Source organism: Colletotrichum navitas (genome assembly GCF_030913465.1).
Source record: "Colletotrichum navitas strain CBS 125086 chromosome Unknown LY79scaffold_12, whole genome shotgun sequence".
NCBI lineage: Eukaryota > Fungi > Ascomycota > Sordariomycetes > Glomerellales > Glomerellaceae > Colletotrichum > Colletotrichum navitas.
Genome location: NW_026850558.1, coordinates 315,164 through 332,137, shown reverse-complemented (window position 1 = coordinate 332,137; position 16,974 = coordinate 315,164). Strand labels below are relative to the sequence as shown.

The following is a 16,974-nucleotide window of genomic DNA, read 5'->3' as shown; positions in this document are numbered from 1 at the left end:
GGCAATAAACTAGAAACTCGAGATGTTGCTTTCATATTCCCCCTCAACCCCCCCCCCTACTTGATTATCGTGAGTATGGCGCATTGATTGTTCCCCGCTTCGGCGCATTGACTGCCTGCCGCCAACGCACATGACACGTGTAGATCACCGAAAAAGAGAGGCTCTCCGAAAGAATAAGTCGTTGCGGAAACAGTCAAGAACAAGTTGGTTTGGCTTTGAAAAGAGACTAGGTGGATGGCATATCCTAGTCGCCAAAGTTCTCCTCTCGCCCGTCTGTACCTCAACTGCCTGCCTGTGTGCTGTTTCCTCATTCCCAAGCTCAAGCTCCTGATCGTAATCATTCCACCCTGTGTTTCGTGGTCATCTCCCGAAGTCCAACAGCACAAAAAAAAAAAAAAAGTGTCGCTGTCAAAACGCAGAAAATCCTAAACGTGAAAAAAAGAGCAACCCATCTATGGAAAAACACGAAAATTAAAGACCCGTGTTGAACTCCTCTGCTGTTTATTTGCAATATGTGGGTTTCCTGGACTTTTTTTTTCTTTTTTTTTTCGTTGGAGAAAAAAGTTTATAGTCCGTTTGTGGGGTATCGTTGAGATAGATGCAGTTGCTCCTTTGCTTGCCCATCCTTTTCCTCTTCGCCTTTTTAATGTGTAGGTAATGTTTGGTTCATCCGACGTCACATTTACCACTTGTGTGATGCTGTGGATGAACCCGTGTTGTGTAACAGTGTCTTTTTGTTGAAAAAACACATAATGACCCCCGTCCATCCGTTTGTCCTGTTGAAAACGCCGGCCATGATGCATACTTAGAAAAGCATACTTGAAAAATAGTAAAGGGGGGTTGTGTTAAACACAAGTCAGAAAGAATCGTTAGTTGGCGGAGATGGGGGCAGAGTTGCCGTTGGCCACTGCCGCCTGCACCTGCTCCTTACCCGCTCCGTTGGTTTGGGACTCGAGGGGAATGTCGGTATATTCCTTTACTTCGAGCCCCTCGAGCAAGTCGAAGAGGGCCGTCTTTTGGTGGAAATCGTTGTTGACTAGGGGGTGTCAGTACGACACAGCTGTACCAGGATCATTTCTCGGGCTTACCAATGTTGATGAGGTACCACTCGTTCATAATACGCTCAATCAGCACTCTACTGGGAGTTCCGGCATCAAAGCAATGTGCCCAGTCAATACCGAGGCGGAAGGCCTCGTCCTTCCAGGCCATGAAGCTGATGCCTTCGACGATGGTTGGCTGCACAATCTCCTTGCCTGGGAAAACACCCCAAGTGACGGCGTTGGGGCTATCATTTGTTGCGTTGTACTTCAGGGTGCCGTTCTTGGTGGTGGCATAGTACGTCATGTCGGGGTTCTTCTCGATGCGGGAGACAATCTCGGCGTACACGTCAGGATGAACTAGGAGCTCGAGGTAGGCCTTTTGGTAGACGTAACCGTTGGCGGGACCCCAGCCGTGCACGGGATGGTTCGATTTCACGCCGTCAACGGCAGGCTGAGAGTTGATGGTGAGCAGGCCGCGCTTGTTCAAGCCGATGAGCTCCTCCCGAATGGGGTCGGCTTCGCTGGTCAGGGGCGCCTCACTCCAGGGGAGCGAGTCGAGCTCCGTCTCGAGGTAGCGTACGAAGATGGTGGCGATGTCGCTGATAGACTTGGGCTCACCCCACTTCTTCCGGTTCTGCTCGTTGGTGCCCGTCAGGCCAATGCCGTAAGCATCCAGCTCGCCGAAGGCGGGAGACCGAGAGTCACCCCAACGGCCGTTGGGGAACTCGTCCCAGTCCTGAGTACGGAGCACATAGGACTTGTTGCGACCCTTCCAGAAGATGGGGCGAACATCCTCCTCCCTGCGGCCGTGAGCAAGGGACTGCTTCCAGGGCAGGGCGTGCTTCACGGGGCGGTCGCTCGTGGGCATCCAGTTTAGCTCTTCGAGAACCATCCTCGTGGCCTGGGCCAGGTTCATGGTGTAGAAATGTAAGTGGTGAATGCCGGCGGCAACAATCTTGCGGCACATGTCGGCAACAAGGCCCTTTCCGACCTCCCTGACTGCAACGTCGTCATTCTTGATGGGCTCGAGGGCAGCCATCCAGGCGTCGGGTATCTTGCAGTTCATGTGCTTGGCACGGCGGAGGAAGCTGGAGTAGGTAGCAATGGGCATGATACCGGGGATAATGGGGACGGTGATGCCACGCTCGCGCACCTTGCCGACCCAGCGGACGAAGTTGTCGGCGTCATAGAACATTTGCGTGACGATGAAGCTGGCACCCATGTCGACCTTCTCCTTCAAGTGGTCCAGCAGCTGCTCCTCGTCCTTGTTGTCGTCGCAGCCCTCAGGGTAACCGGCGACGCCGATGTCGAAGTGGTCGTGGTAGGTGGCGCGGATGTGCTTGACCAGGTCTTTGGCGTAGCGGAAGCCATCTTCGGTGGCCTCCCACTTCTCGTGTTCTCTCGGAGGGTCGCCGCGCAGGGCCAGGATGTTTGTGCAGCCGGCCTTGTAGGCCTTGCGGAGGGCGTCATTGACCTTGTCCAAGCCCATATCTGTGCAAGTCAGGTGCATGCATGTCTCGAGGCCGTAGATGGACTGGGCCTGGAGGACCATCTCGCAGGTCAGCTCGGCGATACGACCGCCAGCACCCCATGTGATGTCGATGAACTTGGGGCCGAAGTGGTACATGCGCTCCATACGTTCGTAGAGGTTCTGGACTCCCTGAGCCGTCTTGGGCGGGAAGTATTCGAAGGAGAAGGAGGGCTCGCCCGTCCTCCGGGTCTCCTCGAGCATGGACTTGATATGCATGTTTGCTGTTGTGTCGGTGAAGGAACTCGGAAGAGTTCAGGAGAGGAAAAGAAGCGTGGATAATGACCACTAGAGGGGGGCTGTATACTCGTCGGGTGCTGGAGAGCAGGTTTGTCAGAGACTCAATGGATAAGAGGGGTGCGGGCAAGGTGGAGTAAGAGTGGTAGGTGCACACGGGGAATTGAAGCTATTTAGATGCGGCGTGAGAGTGCTATATGCCAAGGGAGAGAGAGACAGAGAGTGAGACAGGATCTACGAGTATCGGGGTAGGAATGGCGGCGTGGTACAGGTGGAATTGGAGGGGTATTAAAAGGCGCGCGTATTGGAGGAGGAAAGAACGGAGAAGGGTCCTGAAGATGCAACATATAAAGCCAGCAAGGGAGACAACTCACTAGTCAGTCTGTTGGGGGCTAAGCGTTCCTAGCAAGGCCTCGAATCTGCGTTGTAACAGATTCCCAGAGTCCCAAAAGTCACTTTGGAAAAAGGAAGTAAAGTTGAAAGAAGGTACAGGAGGAGAAGGAGGAGGAAGAGAGGCTTGGGAAATTTGGCAAGCAAAATTTGGCCGATGAAAGAGGGAGACACTGGAGGGGGAGGTGAAGAGACGAGGGGGGTACGTATTGACAGGTGACAGCTTGGGGTCTACCTATGTACACTACGTACCTTACTAGTAGTACCTACCTACCCCCAACCCACGCTTCGAAGAGCTCCGAAGAAGGAGCATTGCATTTGAGGGCAGCACCTATGATAGGTTGGCGAGTGCCCCTCCATTGCCTTGAGGCAGAGGGAAAGAGAGAGAGAGGAGGGATGGTGGGTGGGTGCAGAGGGGCACCCCCACTTCAGTTGATCCAACGCACCCTCCAACGGCCGGGCTCCCCTAGTTTACACTTAAGTACCTACACGATGAGGTGACCGTCCCTGCCCCGTGCAGCTGTGCTGCGGGGTGCGGCAGAAAAAACAAACAAAAAAAAAACTCTGGCAGAACCGTCTCTGTTGTTTTCCCCTCCATCGACGGCGGGCGGCACGTTGTCTCGTAGTAGCTGCCACCTTTACCAGAGAGCTGTTGCCAGAACCGTAGCCGATTAACTACTTTGTACCTATGCTGCTGCCCTCCCCCCCCAGAAGCTCATGTCCGGACGGGCTGGAGGCGATACATACAAACTTTCCATCTGCTTCATCCCTTCACCGCCAGAACGGACCTGTACTACGTCAGGCACACACACCCCCTCGAGGATCTCACACACGAACGAACAACAAGCCAACCAGGCGGAACTATATTCCAAGCAGGGCCTTCCCTCCTCTCCTCGGTCCGTCGTCGGCGGCCCCCCACCGCCTACGTGTGTACATTACAGTAGGTACGTACGTGTACGAATACCACTCAGTCTCTTAGTCTGGCGGGCATCTTCTCTCCGTTTGCTCCAGCCGTCTCCATCTTCTCCAGCCTTCTCCATCCTCTCCAGATACCGCATCTCTTCCGTTTTAAACTAGTTGCTACCATAGATTGCACACAGATGGGGTCGGCATCCCCCCATCCTTGGCCAATCTCTCGCCCGGAAATGGGGCGGCGCTACTCAATCCCCCGCCCCGTCTTGGCCAACGCGAGTCGCCCCCCCCCTACCCTTAGGCCCGGGCGGGAAACGGACACCAAGGAACGTGGGAAACCTAAAAAGACGGCAGGATGACTGGTTTAGCTCTCGTTCTATTACCCAAAACCATAATATAGTGTCGCAGAGGTTAATGATATTGGCCGGACGAATGTCAAGAACCCGCTGGAATGACAACATCCGTCCGCCTAGAGTTTGCGGCGCTAATGCTGTCCTAGAAAGAGAAGAAGAGCGCATGGGATTTTGTGTCATGCCCTGACGAATAAGGTTGACATTATCGGAGACTCTTGATACACCGGCTAAACCAGGGCCCGTGCCACCACGGCCGATGACGCCGAACACCCGCAGCCGAACTCGACGCTGGCAACGGCGCGACCTCCGAACCACACTGAAACATAACCCGCCCGCTCGGCGTCTTTTCCTAGGTGCTCAAAAGCAAGATTTGGGAAGAGTGGAAATGTCCGCTCTTCTTTCCCTCCAAGATATCGTGTTCACGGGGTTGCGGGGTTCCAGTTGCGATTTACATACATGTCTTGACTAAGAAGTTCCCGCATAAGCTCTTGTTCGAGGCCAGTAAGATGTGATCAATCGTCCCTCGCTCTGGTGAACAACGAAATGCACTAAACCGGCTGCTTGCGCCCCTAGTCTCTCTACCCGGATATAGCTGCTCCTTCCGGAACCGGCATGTTTGTGTCGTCGTACTTGGCCGTAGGCGATTTGCTATGTGGCCGTATCTAACCACTTTCGTCAGCTTTACCACGCAACTTCTGCTATATCCTACTTGATAAATCCCTTTTATACTCCGAATTATTCATTCTAACCCATCCTAATGCCAACTCTAACTAGAATCATGAACCCGACCTTATTCAAACTCGAATAGTAGAGTTGGCCGTAGATTTTTTTGGAGGTACATCGGATTTTGTGGGTTGTAACTGTGATTGTGGGTATTCCTTCTGGTTAAAAAGGGCTTAATTAAGTACGACCAAATATCAATTTGCCTACAGCCAAATGCCCGTACGCTTTCTGTGTCGTTGTATCACGGACAGGCATACCAGGCCGTATCGTGTGGGTGTAGCAGTCAGCGCGTAGCTGGCGACTGGACCGCTGCCATGTAGAACTGGAGAGCCCAGAACAACTCTCGCCCCCGTCTTTTGGATGGCATTGGATTTTTTTCTCTCTCTTGATTTTCGCCCGCCCACATTGACGTCCTGACTCGTCCGGAACCCCCGCAAGACGCTCAACCGGTCTCGGACCGGTCAACCACACTGCCCGGGCCGCATCTGCAATGTCGCCGCGCCCCTGAGTCGCCGCCACTTGTTGCTCTGCTTGACGACCTTCCTGTCGAACACGAACCACCACCTCTCGAAGAGGACCTGGCCAACCTCCCAGCTCGACGCATCGTACGGGTCGGCGCCCCAGATGCGCGCCCCTTCGCTAGAGTCCTCCAAGTCGTACGCAAAGTTGACGAGTCCGAGTTGGCCCCGTGCCGCGGGCGGCCTCGCCTCGTCGGGAAGGCTGAAGAGGTTGATGACGCGATCGCGCACCTCTGGCCATGGCAGGAAGTCCATGATGGGGTGGTGCGGCAGGAGGACCTGCGACGCCGTCGGTCGCCACGTCTCGGGCAGCAGCTCCACCGCCGTTCCCGTCCCCAGGTTGAACGGCGAGGTCGCTGCGGGGTCCCACATGACAGAGTAGGATCCTAGTCTAGTGGCTATCCGAAGGAGCCCCTTGAGGACCTTCAGGTCGCGCATGGGGAGGAGGTAGCTGTCGGGGAAGTCTGGCGGTGACAGAGATGAACATTGCATCAGCGATGCAGGGTCGACTGTCGATGGTGTGCTGGGCAACGCCGCCGCCACTGCCCAAGAGCTTTCGACGTGTAGGCCCGCGCCAAAGACGGTTGGGTTCGTGCTGTACAGCAGGTCCGATATCGAATCACTGTCTGACGGATCAGTCGACCACACCGCAGACGCATCCAGATTGAACCCCGCAGTAGCGCCATCTACTTCACTGGCCGGCGGTCTGCCTTTGCCTGCAACCTGCTCAATTGGGCCCCCAGTCTCAAGTACGAATGAAGGGGCAGCACATGGGAGGTCGCTGTCAGCGTCTGTCTCAGATACCCGACGCTCTGGAACATCAACGTGGCTGCTGTTCTCCCTGCCGAGGCGACTCTGCCTCTTACGTTCTCCTGTCTCTCACAGGTCAGCCGAGATGGAATGAGAAGGGTGCGACGAGGCGGTGAATCTTACGGTATCTGCGTTGGGCTAGAACATTCAGCACCCGCTTTCTCTCTGATGCATCTTGTTCGATGCTCGGCACGTCCAATGAGGGAGCCGCTTTGGGCATCCTCTGGCGCGTTCTGGGGCGGTTGTTAAGAGCCGCGTGGGCCGTCGTGGCCGGGCCTGGTTCTGCCATCGCTGCAAGGCCGCTACTGCCTGGTACGGATTTCGTTTCCGCGCAAAAGTTGGTGAAGCTGCAAGGCTGCCGAATGATAGGGCTGCGCTAGCTAGCCCCGGGGCATGGTTGTCAAGTGGCAGATGCGTCGTTTCGGAGAGAGAGAGAGTGTGTGTGTGTGAGGCGAAGACCAGGACGGTCTAGCATGCCGTTGAATGGCGGTTATGGGATGGAGGAGAGTGTGCTGTACAGTGTCAGATAAGCGTGCGTGATGTCGACTCCGTCGGCATAGCGGATAAGCATAAGCTAATCTCGTGGCCCATTGCTTGACAATATCTTGACGAATAAGCACGCCTCTACAGTGCAGTCCTTGAAATGCCGCTGCCCTGAACACCGCCTAGACCGTAGAATCGGTAGAGGTGGGCCATCAGAGGGCGAAGCAACCGGTGAACGACGGGCTCGCATTTACATATTGATTCAGCTAGTCATGAGTCGATCCAGACGTGAGGGGCTCGCCTTTTTCCCCATCCCCCTCCTTTCTTTTTTGTTTTCTTCGGTTTTTCTTATTAGATGTTCATTTTGGGTATAGTAAACAAGCCTAGGGCGACAAACACATACTCTGTTGTGTCCCACCCTTATATCTGTTTTGTGTCTATCAATCTAGCAGCTCAGTTTGCTGATTTCTTGAAAGCAGATACAATAGCTTTTGAAATGTATAATCAACCCAATCCGATGCCCCCCCCCTAAATTCTATAAACGTTAAAGAGCGTCATGAAACATCGTTACCCCCAACAATGCAGAAACCGTAGATATCAAATTCCCCCCCGTGTGACTAGCATGAAGATGGCCCGGCGTCGGCGCTAAGATCCATCCCCATGGCCATGTCGAGACCCTCCAGTTCCGCTGCGCTGAGGTCGAAGTTCATGTCTCGCAGGATATTGTTCATCTCCGCATCTGAGAGCGTCAGGTCCATACCCGTAGGCAAAGTCGATGTCGACGTTGACGTAGACGTTGATGGGAGCGGCATTCTCGGTTGCGGCTGGAACAGAACGGGCTGCTGCTGCTGCTGCTGCTGCTGCTGGCTGGACTGTTGACCCCTCATCATCATCCAGCCCTTGAATTTGCCCAGCAGGGCGGGGTCGTCCGCCGCGGTCTGAGGCGCGTTCAGGATGAAGGAGGCGTGCGCCCTGAGGGATTCGTCGTCGGGGAACTGCCCAGAGAGCGCCAACTCCGTCTCGACGAACCTGACGAGCCCGTCCTCGAGCTCGCGGGAGCAGAAGATGGTAGCCGGCTTCGGGTACCTAGTCTTGAATGTCTCTAGGTAGCGGTTCGTGATGTCCGATTGGATCTCAAAGACCTTTATGTTCCGGATCGGCACTTCCGTCGTTCTCTCGCTGAAGGGGGCCATATCGCCCTTGGGAAAGGCGTAAGGGGGCGCGAAGCCGGTGCCGCCCTGCGCGAGCGACCAGGCGTCGCCGGGAGGCAGTCCCGGGCCGGGGTCGCGGATGATGCCGCAGTCGCGCTTGAACCTGAGTAGCCACTCGGCGTTGTCGGCCGCGGTCTGGTTCCATGGGTCGTCGCTACAACGGGGGGTTAGCAGGAGTGGGAGGTGCCGCGGCGTAACAAAACTTACTCGTTGTAAAGAATGATCCTCGCCTGCCTCTGGAGCATCTCGTCCGTGATCGATTTAAGCGGTAAGTTTGCGCACCACCTCGCCAATTCCCTCATTAGGCGACGGTAGCAGTTTGCGTCGTTGAGGAAGAACGGTCCGGCCTGGGTCAGGGCCGCAGGAACCTGGTTGGACCCGCCCGTCATGAGGGGGCAAGTCAGGCCGTCTGAAAAGTTGGCAGATGGAACGTTGGACGGAGAGGTGTCTGTGATGGACGAATGAAGCCCATCGTGGGATAGCTGATCCTGAGACGCAGGTGCCGTCGTAGAGCTCGAGCCCTGCACGGGGGTGGGTGGATGACGCTGCCGAAAAGCCGCGAGCCAGTCCAAGTTGTCGGCGGCGGTCTGATTCCAGCCGTCGTCGAACTCGTAGATGATGATCCTGGCCTCCCTCTGCAGGCTATCGTTAGAAGGCTCGATGCCGAGGCTCCTCTGCCTCTCGACGTAGTCGGCCAAGTAGCGCTCAAGTCTGCTGTAGTTGTGGATGGTCGAGTCGATCTTGGTCGTGTCTGTCGACCGCTCGTTCTCGACCACGATGTCTTCGGTCCGGGGGAGATGGGCTCGCTGTCTGAAGTTGGCAAGCCAGTTGGTGGATCGGTTGATGGTCCGCACAAGCCAGCTGGCAATGAAGTCGCTCGGCGCCGTCGATACCTCCTCGATACGGCCGACGATGTTACAGCTCTCTGTCTGCAGCTCTTCGTCCATGGCCGTTAGTCCCAGTAGCCTCTTCGCCCTGACGAACTCGTGCAGCTGCTCCTCGAGGGGACAGCGCTCGAACAGAGTGTCCTTGCCGTTCAGCTTGAGAGTGGACAGCCTGTTTTCGGCCTGCGTACGCATCTTTCCTATCTTTGCTCGTCTCATGATGTCGGCGTCTCCCATGAGGAGGTCACGCAGCCACGAAAAGGGATACGAAATCTCCCGGATGGACAGGACTTCGGAGGCGAAAATGATACGACAGCTCTCGAGCTGCATCTGCTCGTCATTAGGCAAGGTGTGGTGTTTTTCGTAATGGTTCTGCATGAAATGTACCATCTCGACTTTGATGAGCTCATAAGCCGAGCGTGGCGTCTCCGCAGGGGCACTGGAGGCCTGGTAGGGGAAAGGCGAGTTCCGCTCATTGTCAATGAGATCTATATTACCACAAGTTAGACTTCGGTAGCTTATCTACGGGATAGTTGAGGGGCCGGTTCATACAGGGTGGTATTGAGTTCTCAACCATCTCGAGCACTGGTGCTTCAAAACCCCAGTCTCCCTTCCAGTCGGCCATCGTATTACCGCCCTTGAAATGCTCACTGAGGTGCTCAGTCCTCTGTTTCCACGAGTCCAAGACACAGCCACAGAAACCACACCGTGATCGAATCTCTGGCGTGGCAACTTTCCAAGACTTCATGGACCATTCGACAAACTTTGTATCGTGGACGAGGCGCAGGTGCTGATCTCGTTAGCGTTTCGGTCTAGGAACCGACTCTTGGCTAGGTTGCTCTCTCACCTGATTCAAATGGTCTTTCCTGTAGAAAGTGCGCTCTTCCAAGCTTCTCTCCTTGCACTGATAGTGATTATGACTCTCGGCATGAGCCTGGTCGGGGTTGGCCTCGCCACAGAAGACGCAGCACAACTGGTTCGTCTCGGGGTTGAGAGCCGCCGGACCGTCAGGGCTACATATCCATCTCTCAAGAGACAGATGCAGCGACTTCTCGTGCCGCTGCCAGTCGTGCTTGGTCCTGAACGTTTCGGTACAGAACGTACACTGGTAAGTCTTGGAGGCAGGGGCGAGAGAGGTCTTCTCCTCGACCGGCTTGGCGCCGGCACGCCTCCTGCGACGCCTGCGGCCTCGGTTGAAGGAACCGAAGGAGCCGAAGGAGCCGTGGGACGCATGGGAGTACGCAGAGACGAAGGATCCGCCGCTGGAGTGAGAGGTGCCCAAACTGCTGGCCGAGGAAGCGTTGCAGAGGGACCTTCCTGACCCGTCGTCGGTGAAATTGAAGCTGTAAGGGCTCGTGAGGCCTGGAACATGTCAGCGCGGCCAAAGGATAGTCAGAAGTAAGGCTCGTTGTCGTTGTACCTGATGAAGATGCTCCAGAACTGGACGCAACGGCGCGGGCAATGGCCGTCACTTCGGCAGGTTCGTTCTCTGGAGGGGAGTCGACCCAACGCTCGAGGGGATTCATGTTGCGCACTCTACCATCCGGGGCAGGCGTTCCTCGTCTCTGAGGAATGTCGATGGCGCCGTTGTAACTGCGCGGGTGTGGTGAGGTAGAGCGAGGGGGTTGTGTCTTGCCTCGGCGCCGGGCGTTGGCAAGCCAGTTGGTGATCTGGGTTTTGTTGAGGCCCGTCTGGCGCTGCAGCATCTCTTTCTCTTCGTCGCTGGGGTACGGATGCCGGGTATGAGTCGAGAGCCAGTTTTTCAAGATGCGGACGGACTCCCGCGAGAACCGAGCTCCTACTTTGGCGGGGGTTGCCATCTTGCTTGCCGTGGCCGTCTCATCGGCGCACGCGGAAGCTGTCAGGCTCCGCAACAGATCCGGCGTAGACGTCCCCGGCAAGCCTACAGCCTTAGCGCCGTCCTCTTGGATGGCGCAGGATTGGTCTCTCACGGCCGGCCAGGTCTTCCTGGAAAGCAAGAGCTCCCCAAGACCGCCATCTTCATTGACAGCACGCGGGTGGTCTCCCATTGTGGGCCAGGGGTTCTGAGAAGGCAAAGCCTCGAACGGGTCGAGGCGAGCGATGGCAGGCAAGTGCTCAGCGAAGCTGCACTCGTTCCTGAGCGCGACGCATGAGGTGCAGTAATGCTCGTAGATGCTCGAGCTGGCTTCTTTGATCTTCTTGCACTGGTAGCCCCCAAGTGCGCAGTTGACGCAGGGTGTGTCGGGAGTGTACCACCAGTCGTCCTGGGCACTGCTAAGTTGGCTGTCAACCAGGTCGAGCAGGTTGCCGGTGGTCTGGACACCCGAGGCGTGCTCGCCGGATAAGTGGTCCCCAGAGAAGTGCTCGAGAGCGACAAAGCTAAATTCGTCGTCGTTGGCATTCTCTAAAACCAAATCCAGGTTGGGGGGATCGGTGGGCGGCAAGTCCTGGGAGGACATGTCGAAGATGTTTCCGACTTCGGCAGCGGCCGCCTCCCAGTTGACGAATTCGTCCATGTCCTCTGGTATGGTGGTCATGATTAAGACTGGCCCTTAATACAGGGCGTGGCTTGATTGGGTCGAGTTGTCGAAGGGCGTCGACGGCATGGAGCAAGCTCTCTCCTATGGAGGATGTAGATCGATAGGGCGCGGTACTCGATGTGTCACGCCGATGGATTTGTCAGTCAAACCATCAAAGAGTCGCAAGGGCGTCGCTTGGAAAGCCCCGCCTGATGTAAGCTTCTCGCGGCCACAGACAGACAGACAGACAGACACACAGTCGGGGAGGTCAGAGTCTAGAAGCCTTGGGATTCGACAAACAACGGAATCCAAGGAGGCGAACAGACACACAACAAAACGGTATAAGAAAGGAAAAGAGTACAATTCTGGAAAGGCGAGATCTAGGCGACGAAATCTTTTATTCAAAAGCTCTCCTCTCCATCCGATACAGTAGGACGCCGGGTCAAGCCATATGGACCTTTGGCGCGTCGAGCAAGTCGGAGTCATCAATGGCTAGCTCACCCGACCGGGATTAGGATGGGTCTTGTGCATCAGCTTGTCGAGCGAAGGGCGCACGTCTTGACAAGTCTGCACCCTTTAGACGGGGACAACCCCAACCCCCCACAGTCACACCGGCGAATGGGAGGCTCGTTTCCGTTTGCGGAAGGGTTGTGGAGTGTAAGCCATGGCCCTGCCTGGTGTAGCTGCGATAGTTGTATGTCAGTCGGCTAGGCACCGTTTGATCCGTCGCTTGAATTGAGCTTAAACTAAGGTAACTTCCGAGAACCCAAGCTTCTATAGAGAAGGAATGCGTCAAGACATGCGGAAAAGACTTTTTGATGGTTCTCAATGTGCTTCGCAGGACAAAATCGATATCTCAGGTACGAGAAGGCGCTTGGAGACTTTGGTGCTAGTGCAGTAAGTAAGTAGATAGTGTAGCATAACCGGCCGATATCCTCCAGGGTGCCGCTTTTCCAGAAGTCTCGAGCTGGTTCCATACTGCAGAGGATGAAGTCGACTAGCTAACCGGCCTTCTGCGAGGGGGAGGTTGTTGCTTGGCGTTGCTGGCTGTGGAATTTTTCCGCTTTACCAATGGCCATTTGGACATGCCCGTCTTACGGTGAGGCCGTCCACACCAATACATTACACTATGGCCAACCTAGGGTGTGTAAACTGTACTGCTCAACACGTGTATCCATCGGCCTTCATGCCACGGAACCTGGTACAAATTTGTGGGGTTGGCATCAGGGGGATTCTGAGTGCGACGCTTCGCGGTCGTATGGTGGGAATGAATTGTCTGAACAGCCATATCTCCATGAGGACCGCCGCCCAATCGAGCATCAGCCCGTGCTAGCCCATACACCCCTTCCCCCGAGATTTCACCGTCCCTCCAGAAGCCTCCCACGGTTCACCCCAGCCATGTCGCATCGCTGGACCCTGTGCCGGTCTTCTGCGAGGTCGGACGCCGCGAGGGCCCATTCGGCCGCCCGGCAGATGGCTTGCGTCGCTCTGCAGCGGCTTGAGGTGGACGAAGCCGTCGAGACCGAGCGAGCTCGGCTCTGGTGATCACTGCACCTCTTTTTTCTTGGAAGGGGGGGCCGATGCCGATGCCGATGCCGAACAGGGTCCAGAATGTAGTGTCGGCGCGTGGTTCTTGACGTTGGCAAGCTTGGCTGACTTGCGTGATCAAAGACGGGCGGGCTAGAAGTCAGCACTTATGTAAGTGGTTATTCCGAACGTGTGCCTTCCTCCCCAGGTCGTGACCCCCGATCCGTAGGAGGCGCAGACAAGACGAAGAAAGAGGAAACGTCATGCCTTCCTCCTGCCTGACACCGACCCGGATCACCTATGGAATACAGTATTTTCCGAACTTGTGCCGGCTTCCGACGTTTCGTCCCGGCCCGGTGCCAACTTCCATCTTTCATGCATGCTGAAGGTCGGTGATGCGGATAAGGACCTGCTTGTACTTGATCGACTCTTGCTTGCCCTGTTCATCTCTATTTATCATCGCCAGGAACGACACTTGCGCACTCTTGGGTGGATGGGCCGGCGGCATCTTGGAGCCCTCGTCGCAATAGAACCCTCTGGTTCGTCGCGTATCCGGGGTTTTGCCCTGCACTGCGACTGGACCTGGGGAAGTTCTCGTAACTGCCAAGAGACCAGGGCGTGTCGCCAACTGCGAGCTGGAAAGAGGCTGGTGAATTCATGCCAGTCACACCTGCATGCTATCGGCAGAGGAGCGGTTTCACAGAGATGGGTTGGGTCTCGTCAGGTATCTTGCATATTCTGCTCCTTAGACATCGCACCAACAGCGTTGGTCAGTATTCTTAGCATGGACCGTCATAGGGTCCTCGGGGCATTTCTTTTTTTGGCCCGACACCTTGCTTTCCTTCCTCTTGACGCCGACCCTGACGCAAACCCCGACAGCACACGAAAATCTTAACTGGCACAAGTGGTATAGATCATACACAAACACTGGTTTAAAAAGGAAACCCCGGCGCCATTTCCGTCCAACCCATTCCGTACCCCGTCCCCTTGCCCCGCCGCCGCCGCCGCCATCAGTTGTTCATGATGGCGGCGTGGCACTCGGTTCCGATGTTCGGGGTCAATAGCTTCTCCCGCGACTGCGGCCCCGGCTTGAGGTAGCAGTTGCCAGGCGCCTGACCCTTAACGGCGGCCTCCCGCGTCGTCCAGAGCGGGATGAAACTGACGGCCTGGCAGGTGGCGTTGCCGTCGAAGACGGGATCGTAGTTCGTGAACGCGGCGCAGGCATCCATACAGTTGTCAAAGTTGGCCGTGAAGAGGCTCATGAGGGGGTCGTTGGGGGCGTTTGAGTTGCAGAATTGCACAAACGTCTTCTTTCCGAAGACTTGGGGTTCATCACGTCAGTCGGGGCTCCCTCCTACTCGTGTCCGTCCTCAGTCACAAGGGGCAGGAAAGGGGGGCCTTACAGTCTGTGGTGTACGTCTGATTAGTGGTCGTCTCATCGGCGTTGGAACAACCATTGCTGATTGATGCAAAGCCTGTCGCCGTCGCGGGCGCACCCGTAGCCGTCGCCGTTGCTGTGGCGGACCCTCCAGCGGTAACCGACGCCTTCAGACTGGCCAGCTGTTCTAGCGCCTCGTTTGCGCGGCTCGCCTCGACGCCGGTGCCCGCCGCCAACCCGATGACAGCCGCCGCCAAGACGGCGATAACGACGGACAGGAGAAAGACGAGGAAGGTGCAGCCGCAGATGGTCTTCTTCTTCTTTTGCGAGCCGTCGGGCTGGTACTGAGCGCCGCCGTAGGCGGACTGATCGGCGGCCGAGACCGAGTACTTTCCGTAGGTAGAGTCTTCATGCTTCGAGGACGTGACGGGGGCGGGATGTGGGGTCCCGGGTTGAGAGTGTTGCGGCAGAGGGTTGTAGACCTCGGGGAACTGGTTCTGAGGTGCCAACTCCGGGCCTTCGTCGTACTGCGAAGCCATGATGTTTAGCAGGGCGGATCACAGAGATGTGGTTGTGGTATTGGCGAAGTACGCTTGGGAGACAGGAAAGCCGGGAGAACAGGTTCAAGTGAAAAGTGCCGAGCGGGGAACATACCCTAGTTAAATACTTGACCGTACTCACAAGGCTATCAGAGCGGAGAGTGCAGGAAGGTTGGTAAGGAAGGGGCGAAAGGGAGACGGGTTGCAGGTCACACAAGGCACAAGCTTGACCAACAGCACGCGCGGGAGAGAGAGAGAGAGACAGGGAGAGATAAAGAAGTAAATCAACGAGTGAGCAGCCACTATGAGGAAGCAATGGGTCTAGCGTGTAGTAAAATCTGATCCCCCGGTGGATCCCTGGTGTATTATTACCCATCATTTAGTTTCGTAGACGGTCAACTCTCGCACCTCTGACGCGGACGAGTGGGATGAAGAGCGAGGAAGCAAAGCTTAACACACATACTATGTACCCAAGGAGGAAGACGGCACGACAGGGGGCGGACGGAAGCCTAGAATCGGGGCGACACGAGCATCGTATGTATTCCCCCCCCCTGGCCCAGTACCCTGGTTAGTTGGATGGGTTGGGAATAAGCAAAGACGGCTGAGCTGGGCTGAGTCTGTAGTCTACCATTGGCAGTACGATTAACGACAGCCAGTCATGCCTTCACCCGCCGGGCGGTTCGCGAGGTTTCGGAACATCCAACAACGTGTAAGGCACTTCGTTAGCGGCTCAGCCCAAGAGGATACTATGTTGAGGCGTCCAAGGCCAGCCACAAAAGCTTGACGCCAAAGAGTGTGCCGTCTGGCGAGAGCTAGGCGCAGTCGCCCCCCCCCCCGCCGTTCCTGGTCCTCCCCAACGTATCCCCCGCTCTGCTTACTAGCTTAATCTCAAGACTTACAGGCACGAAAGTGTGTGTTGCCATATGCACACGAGCGAGCGAACGAGGCAGTCGCCAACGCAGGCTTGGACGCCCCTTGCCGCAGACGGCAATGTTAGCCCTCGGCCCCCTCTCGACGCCGGCACCCGACATCCATGGATACAAAAGGAACGGGGGATTTTTTTTTTTCCTTCTCATCCTGCGAGGGGAAAGAAAAGGGAAGGATTGGTCCAGTCGCGCATCGTAATTGAACCAAACAGTACGGATAGTGTTCAACACCGCTCCTGTCCAGTATGCTGCTGTATGGGCAAGGAGAGATTGGCATCGTTACATTTCCCACTGTGGCTACCATTAGTGCTTACGTGGGTGGGGCATAGAGCCGGACAGGGGACCACCCACCCCCGAGCTGAGCTGATGATGGGTTTGTGGGGCTGGAGGACGAACTCGCAGCTGCGTGCTTATTGCGCTGGCGCGGATGCCCACGATCCGAGGGACGGGTTCTCTTGGGATATGTTATCGGATCTCTCTCTTCGACCCAGAAGCAGTTTCTCTTAGCATATGGGGCTTTAATGAACAAGGTCGGTTGTTGACACAAAGGTAGGCAGGCTGCGGAGCAAACATTAGTAAAAACTTGAGACCAATTTTAAGATTAGGTAGGTGCGGGAGACGGAACAAGGCGTATCTCTGCCGCCGCCGCGGCGCTCTCCGTTCGTCGACGGCTGAAACGGCGAGCCTTTCCCGCGAGCCAAAGGCGCTGCCTCGCCATTCGTTACCTACGTACTATGTAGTAGTCAGGAACACGCCCACATCATAGGGCTCGGGAGCCTCATTTGGCCCTACTACCAATCGGTCTGCCCATGCTTCGCCGGACTGTCACTAGTTTTAACGGTTCCGGGGCGTCTCGATGGCTTTTCGTTATGGAGACGGTGGTTATGAATAGTTCATCTTATCGTGAGGGTCGCCCGCATTGCATTGTGCTTTTCTCCCCACCAACCACACCACCCTTGTCTTGGCCTAAGCCATACATAGTAAGTTGGTGCCTGTAGGATCTCCTCCCCGGCT

General features: G+C 56.0%; 6 protein-coding genes across 6 annotated transcripts; 2 read left to right on the top strand and 4 right to left on the bottom strand.

Annotated features, from left to right (window-relative positions):
- Positions 1–384: 384 nt before the first annotated feature.
- On the bottom strand, positions 385–3,136 carry LY79DRAFT_544532 (methylenetetrahydrofolate reductase). Its single transcript, XM_060557120.1, has 2 exons — positions 1,089–3,136; positions 385–1,036 (listed from the first exon to the last, which is right to left on the bottom strand). The coding sequence occupies exons 1-2, from the start codon at positions 2,785–2,787 to the stop codon at positions 870–872; spliced, it is 1,866 nt and encodes a 621-aa protein (XP_060417231.1). The 5' UTR covers positions 2,788–3,136; the 3' UTR covers positions 385–869.
- A 660-nt stretch (positions 3,137–3,796) lies between these two features.
- Positions 3,797–4,996, top strand: LY79DRAFT_61873 (uncharacterized protein). Its single transcript, XM_060562027.1, has 2 exons — positions 3,797–4,139; positions 4,296–4,996. Exons 1-2 carry the CDS (start codon positions 3,913–3,915, stop codon positions 4,645–4,647), a joined length of 579 nt encoding a protein of 192 aa, XP_060417230.1. The 5' UTR covers positions 3,797–3,912; the 3' UTR covers positions 4,648–4,996.
- A 430-nt stretch (positions 4,997–5,426) lies between these two features.
- LY79DRAFT_61923 (uncharacterized protein) lies at positions 5,427–7,215 on the bottom strand. The gene is made up of 2 exons (XM_060562037.1): positions 6,635–7,215; positions 5,427–6,573 (listed from the first exon to the last, which is right to left on the bottom strand). Exons 1-2 carry the CDS (start codon positions 6,798–6,800, stop codon positions 5,645–5,647), a joined length of 1,095 nt encoding a protein of 364 aa, XP_060417229.1. The 5' UTR covers positions 6,801–7,215; the 3' UTR covers positions 5,427–5,644.
- A 396-nt stretch (positions 7,216–7,611) lies between these two features.
- Positions 7,612–11,608, bottom strand: LY79DRAFT_509452 (uncharacterized protein; the record flags this gene model as incomplete). Its single annotated transcript, XM_060554056.1, has 5 exons — positions 7,612–8,359; positions 8,413–9,577; positions 9,642–9,879; positions 9,937–10,451; positions 10,510–11,608. The coding sequence occupies 5 exons, from the start codon at positions 11,606–11,608 to the stop codon at positions 7,612–7,614; spliced, it is 3,765 nt and encodes a 1,254-aa protein (XP_060417228.1).
- Positions 11,609–13,287: 1,679 nt separating this feature from the next.
- On the top strand, positions 13,288–14,070 carry LY79DRAFT_61894 (uncharacterized protein). The gene is made up of 2 exons (XM_060562031.1): position 13,288; positions 13,347–14,070. The coding sequence occupies exon 2, from the start codon at positions 13,497–13,499 to the stop codon at positions 14,010–14,012; it is 516 nt and encodes a 171-aa protein (XP_060417227.1). The 5' UTR covers position 13,288; positions 13,347–13,496; the 3' UTR covers positions 14,013–14,070.
- A 57-nt stretch (positions 14,071–14,127) lies between these two features.
- Positions 14,128–15,034, bottom strand: LY79DRAFT_509590 (uncharacterized protein; the record flags this gene model as incomplete). The annotated part of the gene is made up of 2 exons (XM_060554068.1): positions 14,128–14,438; positions 14,521–15,034. 2 exons carry the CDS (start codon positions 15,032–15,034, stop codon positions 14,128–14,130), a joined length of 825 nt encoding a protein of 274 aa, XP_060417226.1.
- Between the last annotated feature and the right edge of the window lie 1,940 nt (positions 15,035–16,974).